Source organism: Haliotis cracherodii, unplaced genomic scaffold (genome assembly GCF_022045235.1).
Source record: "Haliotis cracherodii isolate W230 unplaced genomic scaffold, xgHalCrac1.p SCAF_1, whole genome shotgun sequence".
Taxonomy (NCBI): domain Eukaryota; kingdom Metazoa; phylum Mollusca; class Gastropoda; order Lepetellida; family Haliotidae; genus Haliotis; species Haliotis cracherodii.
The window spans coordinates 19,184,424-19,196,394 of NW_027266264.1; the positions used below are offsets into that span (position 1 = coordinate 19,184,424).

The 11,971-nt window shown below is 40.3% G+C and overlaps 1 protein-coding gene across 1 annotated transcript; it reads left to right on the forward strand.

The window, feature by feature from the left end:
• Positions 1-629: 629 nt before the first annotated feature.
• Positions 630-9,957, forward strand: LOC139454501 (uncharacterized). Its single transcript, XM_071236252.1, has 7 exons — positions 630-1,221; positions 1,812-1,862; positions 2,373-2,591; positions 3,001-3,069; positions 4,617-4,679; positions 5,403-5,540; positions 6,184-9,957. Exons 1-7 carry the CDS (start codon positions 630-632, stop codon positions 6,414-6,416), a joined length of 1,365 nt encoding a protein of 454 aa, XP_071092353.1. The 3' UTR covers positions 6,417-9,957.
• The last annotated feature ends 2,014 nt before the right edge of the window (positions 9,958-11,971 follow it).

An 11,971-nucleotide genomic window follows, 5' to 3' on the forward strand; every position in this document is an offset into this window, starting at 1 on the left:
TGACGATATCATGAACAAGGCTCGAAGCCGTCCATCTTCCCGAGGCGAGGGCATTAACTGACCATGAAAGACTAGTTTCCACCCTTGCCTCACTGGAATCCCCCCCAGGCTCCTCAAGGCAGCGCCACCAGTGGCTATTACGAGTTATGTCCCTTCTATGTCCCTCGTAGTGACTAATCAGATTCCATCTCTCATATCACTTGAATTTGCTTCAACAGCGCAACTAAAACGGGTCTTAACCCGCGAACTGCATCAAATCCCTTAAGCACATTAATCAAAAACATGAAAAGATTGCAAACTATCTGTCGACGCCCAGTTGTCTGTACACGTTTTGGAAATCCTGCAGTCGACCGAAATCTGCACATTGTTCACGAACCCTGATGTCGATTTCGTTACGCGATTTTTGATTGGACTATGCATAGACTCTTTAGTCCAGCCAAATTCTAATTCCGGAAACCCAGCCTAGCTCGGCAAGGACGGAAACTGGACTTTAGTCGCTTAACGCCCTTGCTTCGGGAAGATGGACGCATCGTGACACAACACAACCAACGAGATCGCACATAGGTAGACTGTAATTAGAAGGTCAAGACATGCACGTCTGCATGTACTCTCTATATATTATATTGGACATGTTTCTTTTCAGTGTGTTCACTATGTGTGACCCTGCCCTAATGGAAGTCATAATCTTTTGTCAAGAAGGAGAGAAGCACTATAATGAAGGCAAAATAGACGATGCCATAACGTCTTTTGAAAATGCCCTGGAAAAAGCGAAATCGACGGAAGACAGACACTTTGCAAACGTGTGCATTTATAACCTGGCGTCTGTGTACGCCGCGAACAGAGACCAAAAAAAATGGGAGCAGAAACTGAAAGACCTGTCATACCAGTCTAATGAACTCAAGCTGCCAGAAGGGGAAAACAGCATGACTTACCTACAGGCAATTGCAAACAGATCCCCCTTGCAGTATGAACAGGCTTTAGAGGTTACCAGCGATGGCAAGAAACAGATTTATCTTCTTGAACAGCTTGTAAAACAGTGCAAGGGTGAGCAAGACATACACAAGCAGATCGAGTACCTGAAGCGACTTCAAACTGTATATAAAGTCCAACGGGAAGACATCAGATGTCTCGAGGTAGCATGTCAACGGGCCAGACTTCTCTACCGGGAAAACAACAAGGAGGCTTCACTCGAGGTCCTGAAGGAAGTGGAGATGGAACTTGGTGAGCCCAGGTTTTATTAGTATTGTAAGTGGTTGTCGTTTTACGCCGCAGTCTGCAATATTACAACAAATCTCGGCGACGAGTGTATCCAGGTAAATATGTTATTTATATATAACCTTATCGTCACCATCACTTCACACATTCTCACAGTCATTCTGATTCTCAACCTCATCATGACCATCACCCATCTCTTTCTTCTGAAGTTGATTACAGCGAGCCCATATCATCATCATCACCATCATCATCATCACCACCACCATCATCATCATCACCACCACCACCGTCATCATCATCATCATCATCATCATCATCATCATCATCACCCCCATCCTCATCATAACCCCCATCCTCATCATCACCCCATCATCATCATCATCATCATCATCATCATCATCATCATCATCACCACCACCACCATCATCATCATCATCGCCATCATCATCATAACCCCCATCATCATCACCATCATCATCATTATCATAACCCCCATCATCATCATCATCATCACCCCCATCTTCACATTCACCCATCCTCACAGTCATCCCAACCTTCAAGCTTACCAGTACCATCACACCATACCTCTGTTGCAGGTGAATACGAGAGGCCGCGGAAAAGGGGGACACAGGAGAAGAGGTGTCCGTGTGAGTTGCCTCTTAAACACATAAAACAAAAATAAGCAGGGTGTGTTTCCAGAGGTTGCGAAAAGCCATCACTTTCTTTTGTTATTCAATGTAAATCAACATATATTTTATTTCACATTCGTCTGTCACTCTCTTCTATATAAAAGGGAACTGGTCAGACGGGTAAAAAGTCAATTTGTTTATTCGAATTTAGTTATATGTGTCAGATGTTTTGCGAATGAGCGCTGTCGGAAATGTCATACGGAATGAAATGACGCCGCTCGGAGAATTAGTTTGTTTGTTTGTTTGTTTGTTGTTTGTTTATTTGTTGTTTAACGCCGCACTCAGCAATACTCCAGCTATATGGCGGCGGTCTCTATATAATCGAGTCTAGACCAGACAATCCAGCGATAAGACATCATGAGAATCGATCCACGCAATTTGGATACGATCACATGTATCAACCAAGTCAGCGAGCCTGACCACCCGATCCCGTTAGTCGCCTCTTTAAGACAAGCATTACTGTTTTAGTGCCAATATGGAATGAGTTGGGATTGATGTACACGCTGTTGAAAAAAGAGGACAAGGCTTTGCAATGCTTCGAGAACGGACTAAAACTGATCCACGACAAGACCCCAGCCTCCATACTGAAAACTGCTGTTTTGAAACAAAACATTGGTGCGGTACGAAACATAAAAGATGACTTTGCGCTTGCCAAGAAATCCCACGTAGAAGCCATTCTACAATATGGTATATATGTCATGCTTCTATATCCCATCTGTTTGTACGCGACGTATATAAGGCTACTTTTCTCGTCTACTATTGCCTGAAAATCGATTTAAAAGCGTCAACAAGTGAATGTCGCATGTTTCAAAAGTAAGTTTTTAAAAAATAATAAAATAAAAAATAATACATAAATAATAGAAAAATAGGAATAGCATATTTTAGCCATATCCAAAGATAAACAATCGTACGGATGTAGATACATCCGATAAACAATGCTGAGTGATTTAACATAACTCAAATATTACCTTTGTAGAACTAATTTTAGGAAGAGTTGTCTAAATGCATACAATTGAAAGAGTGGCTGGCTAAAGCACACAGGAGAACTCACAACCTCACCATCATCTTCACCATCACTCCCCTCTTTCTTCTTCAGCTGAATACGTCGCGGAAAAAAAAAGAAGTACATCGAACGGTAAAAGCCCGCAGAATAAGGAGCCACAGGGTGAGTTGCCTCAGTACATCGAACGGTAAAAGCCCGCAGAATAGGGGGACACAGGGTGAGTTGCCTCAGTACATCGAACGGTAAAAGGCCGCAGAATAGGGGGACACAGGGTGAGTTGCCTCAGTACATCGAACGGTAAAAGGCCGCAGAATAGGGGGACACAGGGTGAGTTGCCTCAGTACATCGAACGGTAAAAGCCCGCAGAATAAGGAGCCACAGGGTGAGTTGCCTCAGTACATCGAACGGTAAAAGCCCGCAGAATAGGGGGACACAGGGTGAGTTGCCTCAGTACATCGAACGGTAAAAGGCCGCAGAATAGGGGGACACAGGGTGAGTTCCCCTTTAGTACATCGAACGTTAAAAAGACGCAGAATAGGGGGACACATGGTGAGTTGCCTCAGTACATCGAACGGTCAAATCCCGCAGAATAGGGGTACACAGGGTGAGTTGCCTCAGTGCTTCGAACGGTCAAATCCCGCAGAATAGTGGTACACAGGGTGAGTTGCCTCAGTCCTTTGAACGGTCAAATCCCGCAGAATAGTGGTACACAGGGTGAGTTGCCTCAGTGCTTCGAACGGTCAAACCCCACAGAATAGTGGTACACAGGGTGAGTTGCCTCAGTGCTTCGAACGGTCAAATCCCGCAGAATAGTGGTACACAGGGTGAGTTGCCTCAGTGCTTCGAACGGTCAAATCCCGCAGAATAGTGGTACACAGGGTGAGTTGCCTCAGTCCTTCGAACGGTCAAATCCCGCAGAATAGTGGTACACAGGGTGAGTTGCCTCAGTGTTTCGAACGGTCAAATCCAGCAGAATAGTGGTACACAGGGTGAGTTGCCTCAGTGCTTCGAATGGTCAAATACCGCAGAATAGTTGTACATAGGGTGAGTTGCCTCAGTGTTTCGAACGGTCAAATCCAGCAGAATAGTGGTACACAGGGTGAGTTGCCTCAGTGCTTTGAACGGTCAAATCCCGCAGAATAGTGGTACACAGGGTGAGTTGCCTCAGTGCTTCGAACGGTCAAACTCGCAGAATAGTGGTACACAGGGTGAGTTGCCTCAGTGCTTCGAACGGTCAAATCCCGCAGAATAGTGGTACACAGGGTGAGTTGCCTCAGTGCTTCGAACGGTCAAATCCCGCAGAATAGGGGTACACAGGGTGAGTTGCCTTTTACTCAGAAAACCCAAGAAGCAGCATGGTGTTTTCAGAAGCTGCAAATAACCATCACTTTTCTTGGTTATTCAGTGTAAAACAACTTATATTTTAGTTTACATATGTCAATCACATTTTGGTGTATGAAAGGGAATTGGTATAAAAAGTTGATGTGTTTTACGGATGGTCGCTGTGCATGCTATAGGATATGTTATACAGACGAAATGGCCCCTACTAAAATGATTAACTTCATTATCTCAAATTGAATAGTCTAAATATAAATGGCTACTGACAGATTATATATAATTGAAGATTACAGTGACATAATTCTTGATATAGTCGCTAGGTGCTTATACCGTGTCGTTATAGTTTATCATTACGATTTTAATGTCCATAGGGATCGAGGAGAAGCGGATGTACTCGCAGCTGAAAGGAGACAACGGAGTAAGACTGATCTACGGTGAGTGAGTGAGTTTGGTTTTACGCCGCTTTTAGCAATATTCCAGCAATATGACGACCAGAAATGGCCTTCACACATTGTACCCATGTCGGGAATCGAACCCGGGTCTTCGGCGTGACGAGCGAACGCTTTAACCACTCGGCTACCCGACCGCCCCTCTACGGTAAGACGAAGCCTCTAGAATGAACACTGCTGTGTGGACACAGAACATTCATGCGGTTCTGAACATGAAAGAAGACGTAGCGTATGCCATAATATACTTATATACAACATTCAAAAATAATTCAATGCCTCACGAAAGCTTGCACAAAGTTTTATGGTAGACATGTGGAGGACATTTCCAAATTTTACGCATCGGTGACAAAGCTGATGTCCGATGCAATTCCAATTTTTTACTCGTACCATATGTTCCCGTGTTTTTCATGTAAACAATTGGCTTGCCTTTGTATGTGTTTGTGACTGATGCCACCGGTGGAGCTCACCCTTCATCATCACTCTTTAATGGTGATTCATAAACACATGCTCATTATATATTCGGAATCGATCAATCTGATTTTGGCAAAGATTTCTTATGATTATGGAAATGATATTGTCGATTTTTTTCTTTATCCCACCTGTTTGTACGCCACTTTTAACATCTGTCTACTAAACAGTGCTGAGGTGAGCTATTACCTTGCGTGAATTACTTTTAGGTAGAGTTGGCTAAATATTTACAATTGACAGAGGCGCTGAAGGACGATAAAGAAGCCGCGGCAGGCGCTGCCCGTAGCTACATCAACCTGGGCGTGGCCCAGGTCAAGCTGGAAAGAATAATGCTCGCCTTTGAAGCTTACTCACAGGCGAATGTCTTGGCACGCACAGGTACTAACTAGAAAGGCCATGTCAATATAATAATTATTATGTATGTTCTATAAGTTTTATTTTACATCAAAATGTGCTCATTTATTTCAACACAATATTGAACAGAATTCCATACAACTGTTTCATCGAATTATTCCAGTTAAACAGACAGAAAATTTCTTTCCTCTTTGTTCATTCATTCATCCCGTCATCCACATCATGGGTCATATCTGGGACATGTCGCTGCCGTTTGCCCTGGAGGTGTAGAAGTTTTTGTTTGTCCCCGTCCTCCATACCCATATGCACCGAGTGTCAAGCCAGCATATGCCAGTGTCAAACCGACACAAGGTGCCTAATGGGGATCGGATGGTAACATTGTGTCTCACCGTACCTTAAAGTCGAGTCGGGTAGCCTAGAGGTTAGAGCGTTCGCTCGTCACGCCGAAGACCCGGGTTCGATTCCCGACATGGGTACAATGTGTGAAGCCCATTTCTGGTGTCCCCCGCCGTCATATTGCTGGAATATTGCTAAAAGCGGCGTAAAACCACAGTTACTCATGTTATCGGTTCGAGTATTGATGTTCATGATGTGGTTAATATTGTAAACTGCTGCTTTGATTGCTTTGATAGTATCTGTCTCAACACTCTGCTTCATGATATATTAGCAGGGGACAGGCATACCAGGATGCAGGCATGTGAAGCACTGGCAAGTTTTGCCATGAGACACCGTGACACACGTGCAGCGAGAAGATACCTGTATGAGGCGCTCAGCATGGAGGTTCACGAGACGCCGCCCAAGGTGGTTGGTGCAGATCAACCGGAATACGCCTCCTACAATTTTCAACGCATTGCTGAAAAACTGTCCCAACTACCTATGACTCCCCATGACTCCCCATGACTCCCCATGACCATGACCATGCCCATCATCAGAAGGAAACCCCTAGTCAGAGAATGTCTTTAGAAGTATGCTGCCTGTTTATGTAGTTGGTTTAAAGGCAGCCTGAGTGAAACCATGGGAAGTAGTGTACTTAATGCAAGGGTGCAAGTGTTAAGGGTGTAGTTAGGCTCAGAACTTTCTAGCAACAAGGTGGGTGGAAAGTCCAAAGATCCAAGGATTATAATCAGGGCGAATCTGAGAATGGAACACATGATCAGCGAATTCTAGTAAAGCAACCTGCTGATCGCGTGTTTTACCCAAACTACCTGGATTAACCACCTGTGTGTTTGGTAGAGCTATTTACAGACCGTCATTATATAGCTGCCATATTGCTGTGTATGGCTTCATAACACCCACAATGAACACTCACCCCCTCCGTGCTACAGTGAAGGACGGTGCTAAGACGTAAAGGGTTCATGGGCTCCAGATTTGATCATGTATAGCAGACAGGGCGTGGCATCCGTTGAAATAAATTCGTCCATTCGCTGTGAAACCATTCACAACAGATACGTGAATAGTTTTCAAAGTCTTTTTTTAAAAATTTATAATGCCATCGTATCCCAATTGCGTGGATCGAATCTCATGATGTCAATCACTGGATTGTCTGGTCCAGATTTGATTATTTACAGCGCCGTTATATAGCTGGAATATTGCTGAGTGCGACGTTAAAACAACAAAGAAAGAAAAGAAAGTATTATCATAAGTCTCTGGTTCTGGAAATACGAGTTGTGGCTACCTCGAGATCCATTAATATACGGCCGTCTAAAGGTAAATCTGCAGCCTTTTAACAAACTTGTGTCAGACCCATTCTTCTAGTTATGGCTTGCTGAATGTTTTTAGTGTATTCACATATACTTGTGGCAGAAAATAGTCGTTGAAAGAAACCAAATGTATTTGTTAACAGATATGTAATTCAAATTTATTAAGAAATATAGACTGAAATGTGTTTCAATTTTTGTGAGAGGATTACGTTTATATGTCTAATATTGACACGTAATATATCCTTTCAGCAAAAGTTCATTCTCAGAACTTGAATAAATGGTCATTGGTTGTTGATAATTGACTGCGATATATGTTAACAGGGAACATTGTAGGACTTGTTTAATTATCGCACCTTGTTATCGACAGAGGGTTGAATTCGTGTGATGATATCCTTCTTCTCAAGGGATAAACAGATTCATGTCTGTAGTGTCCAACAGATGTGATGATGCTTCTGAATTCATGACACACTGATGTTTTTTGTAATGCATCAATCAAACCATTACGTGACTTTTGTTAAGAAATTTGTTATTTTTTGTTCATTCCTATCATACAAATAAATACATAAAAATACAAAGTCAAGCTTTCGGCCTCCCAGCCTTCATCACACATTGTGTTGGTTTTGTACTACATCATTCGAGATCCTTTTTCAACCTTTGTTGAAACTGACATGAGCTTTTTCCATTCTGGAGCTTAAAATTGATGCACATTTTGAAGTGAAATAATATTAATACAATTCCCGCTGTACGTCTAAACTTCGTCTTGTGATTGTATATTTGAATATTAGTTGTTTGAAGAATATTAGTTCACATTTAAAAGGGTGGTTGTTTCTTTGTTGGAATCCGTGAAAAATATGATGTTTGGTAAGTTGAATTCTGACATCTGTTGTTTTTATTAAATCCACTTCTCCAGTTCCTGCCAGATCGAGGCTACCCTGCTAAAGTCGGAAAATGTATGCAAGGCCATTTCCGATTCAGTTTAACATTAGCTGCAAGTATTGTTGTCTTTTATTCCTATTTTTACACGTCTAGTTTGGGTAGAAAAATGTGGTGCGAGATTTTATATTCAAACCATTGGAAAGCAGTATCGGGACATCGGAACGGCACATGGTTATAAAAAGGCCAAGTTTCCAAACATATCTTATTTTCCGGTTTGGCTTCCCATTTTCTATGCCAATAAATATTACTTTTGTGTCATTCTAAATTAATTACGTGTGTGTAATATTTAATTTCTTTCGGTATTTTTGATAGATAATATATAAAATAAGACAAAACCGGCGTTTTATGTATTATGAGATAACTTCGGCTACAGTTTTTTATTGAGCTTACAACTCACATGTACTCTAGAAAGTTAAGTTTTTAAGTGATACTTATTCAGAAAAGTTTGAAAGGTCAATGGTTGTCCTCATGTATCTAGCATATCATGTATTTAACGAATTCCCTTTTTATTCAATCTTGTGTAGTAGATTACTTTGTTTTCAATTCGGATATTTTTACTGTACCAATTATTTTCGGTTTTTGAACTACTGCTAATAGTTTCCGAAGTGTTTAGACTAGCTATAAAGTCTCACCAAGCAGAAAGGATAACGCTGCAATAGTTATTTCGTACCAGTGGCATAATAGCTTTCATTAAATTTTGACAAGTATAGTAAAATATTATTACAGAACCAAGTTTAGGCAGATTCATAGACACAAACTGGCATCACTTATCTCCTTTTCATTCCATTTGTTTAGACTATTATATCTTTATTTTTAGGAGCATTGAAAAGACCATAATATGTTTTAGAGCAAACTAGCTAGTCTCTCTTTATTTTATCTGGTTTATTCCCACATATAAATCTAAAACACTTACGTTGAAAGTGTCCGATGAGTTTCTCTGATGAAAATGGAAAAGATAAAAACAAGTGATTGAGTTTTGGAATGATAAGTCATTTATGAACAGTGTTTCTACCAAGACACTTGACTGAATTCCTTTGGAGAACACCTTAATCCATTGTCTGATCGATTTACCAACGTTAAAAGAACAGATAAATTTCCAGTTAACTCTAGCAAAGGCTTTTCCAAAGTCAACCAATAGTAGAGGTCTTTTATTTGGTTTATTTCGTCTATTAGATTACCCTTTTCTGTTTCATCTTCTGTCTTATCTTATGAAACTTCAGTTCAAAATGGTGGTTAAGTTTACTGGTATTAAGTGTTCTTTCTTTTCCCGTTCCTTCTTTTTTATTGTTTCACCTCTTATTTATCATACGGTTTCGAAAACTAGTCGGTCATCCTTTTGATATTGTTAGGCTGTTTCTGAAAAAAAGATCTTTCACCCTCTTTACATAAACGATATCCCTTAGAAAAGAATTATTAACTTTCCATAATCGTTTACCACGCTGAGCGTGAGCGTTTACGTTTTAGATAGTTGAATGTCAGCTTTCTTTCAAACTTATCATGAACACCTCTACAGTTCTTTGATGTTATTTGTATCATATCGTTCATGGTTTTTATGTAAATATTTGTTATAATTGTTATGTTTTATGATGGTTGTTATCTAGTAAGTGAAATACCTTTATTGTAATAAAGATTGTAGCAGAGATATGCGCACAATATATATTCCCAATGAGGAATTGCTTATAGGAACGTGTTTATGTTTTGCATATGCATAGTGGTGGAATAGTTGAGAAAGAACAGTTTAAATAAAGAAGACAAACCTGAAAATCATTATTTTGTGTTTTTGAAACCGCAACCCACGGACGCAACATTTTAAAAAACGAGTTGTACTATATCACAGAAATAGAATCGAGGTATACATTACATCAATAATGTAGTTGAGACTGAATTACCTCAAGTCAGCTAAAAACCATAGCATGTATTTTAATACGATATATTTTTTAGAAATCCAGAGAAAATAATCCATATTGACATATGACATATTGAATTTACAAACAAACACTATCAAACTCACAGCATCGGGAATCTCCCAGCAACAATGTGGCAAGTACTGGTCCAACGAGCGTTCTGGAAACTGACATTACCTTCACATGTTCACATTGATCAAGTTACATTGAATGCATTGACATTCACTGAACCGCAAAACAAACGTCACTTCATGAAACTAATATTTATGAAAATTTCTGATTGAATGTCATTGCATTTTTCTGAGGTATCTCGTTTTTCAGATCAGTCTGTATCCAAACTTATTGTTAACATACATATGGATAAAATTCACTTTTCGCGTTTCCTTGTACCTTTTCTGATAAACGGCACCCCCAATATCTGGATCCAACAATCTTGAATCATTACCAGCGCCATGCCAAGACTTACAAAGAATAAGAGAAACCTGACTTTAGGGAGAATGCATGCTGTTAGTGACCTGGTGTCGTTGCCGTAATCTGAAGATGGTACTCACGTGGACATTAAATGCATTGGCAACCATTCGCGCAGTCTGTTCAGCATGCAGTCGTCCTGAAGCATGGTTTCTTGGATTCTTAGCTCCCGACTGTTTATCATATAACATAGCATGCATTGACATACATTTGTCTGTTTAATCTTTACGAAACAGTTAATAGTTAAATATTTACGTTTTAGCCTTTTAAGGAACTTAGGAGAACATGTTCACATCCTAGTGTTACAAGTCACAAAAAGTCCAGATTGCTAAAGTTAACGATTTAGTCGTATTTCTACCTGTTGGAATTTGGAATGATCGTGTCCCTGGTTTCCAGGATAAACGTCGGTTCAAACTACTCGAACTCTGGTCCACAGGTTGTTTGTTTTATGGATCATGTTTTCAAAGTCTTTTCCGTGTTTTCTCGTGGTTGTTCTGCGATACCGTAGAACACTACATTCGTCTTCCGATCGTGGATATCTTTCATTACGACCTTTGTTAATTTGTTGTTTAACGCCGCACTCAGCGATACTCCAGCTATATGTCGGCGATCTGTATATAATCGAGTCTTGACCAGACAATCAAGTGATAAGACATCATGAGCATCATGATCAATCTCCGCAATTGGGATACGATGACATTCATCGACTAAGTCAGCGAGCCTGACCACCCAATCCTGTTAGTCGTCTCTTACGACAAGCATTGCGGCCTTTTACGGTCAAGCATGGTGTTGCTGAAAGGCCTATTTTACCCCGGATCTTCACGGGTCCAAAATTTGAAGTGCAAGGAAGGTTCCGGTATCTGAACAGATGAGGCTCGAAAAAGATCTTTTTTTTATTTCCAATATGAAATACCTTCAAAACAAAAAGGCTTGTAATATTCAAACCAAAGAAATCGTTGGTTACAATGGTAGAACATTCTAAGGTACAATTAAAGGTTATGTCAGACAGATGTTGAAAAGCGAAACAGTGAACAGGTTTAGTATGATCAGGGTGATTTTCAGAAGATACATAATTACTGAAGTGGTGTGTCCGTAAATGTGGGCCGCCTTTTCAGCTCTGTGCTGATAAATCACATAGAACCCGCACATCGTCCACGTCGCCCTAAAAGGAAAGCAGTGCAATATACAATATTCCCATGAAAATTTTAAATATTTGAAGATTTGGGATTTTATCGAAAAGGAGAAATTGTCCGCCAAAATTCTGGAAAAAATTAAGCATGATTCAGATTTTTGAAAAGAAATGCCAGACAAATAAATATCTTGTTTTATAGCTGTAACTGAAAAAATATCTAAGCTCGATACAAAATCCCAAAATTATTTATGAAGCATATACGTAAGGGCTTTTATTAGTAGATTAAAAAATGTTTTAAGAAAATTGGTCGTACAG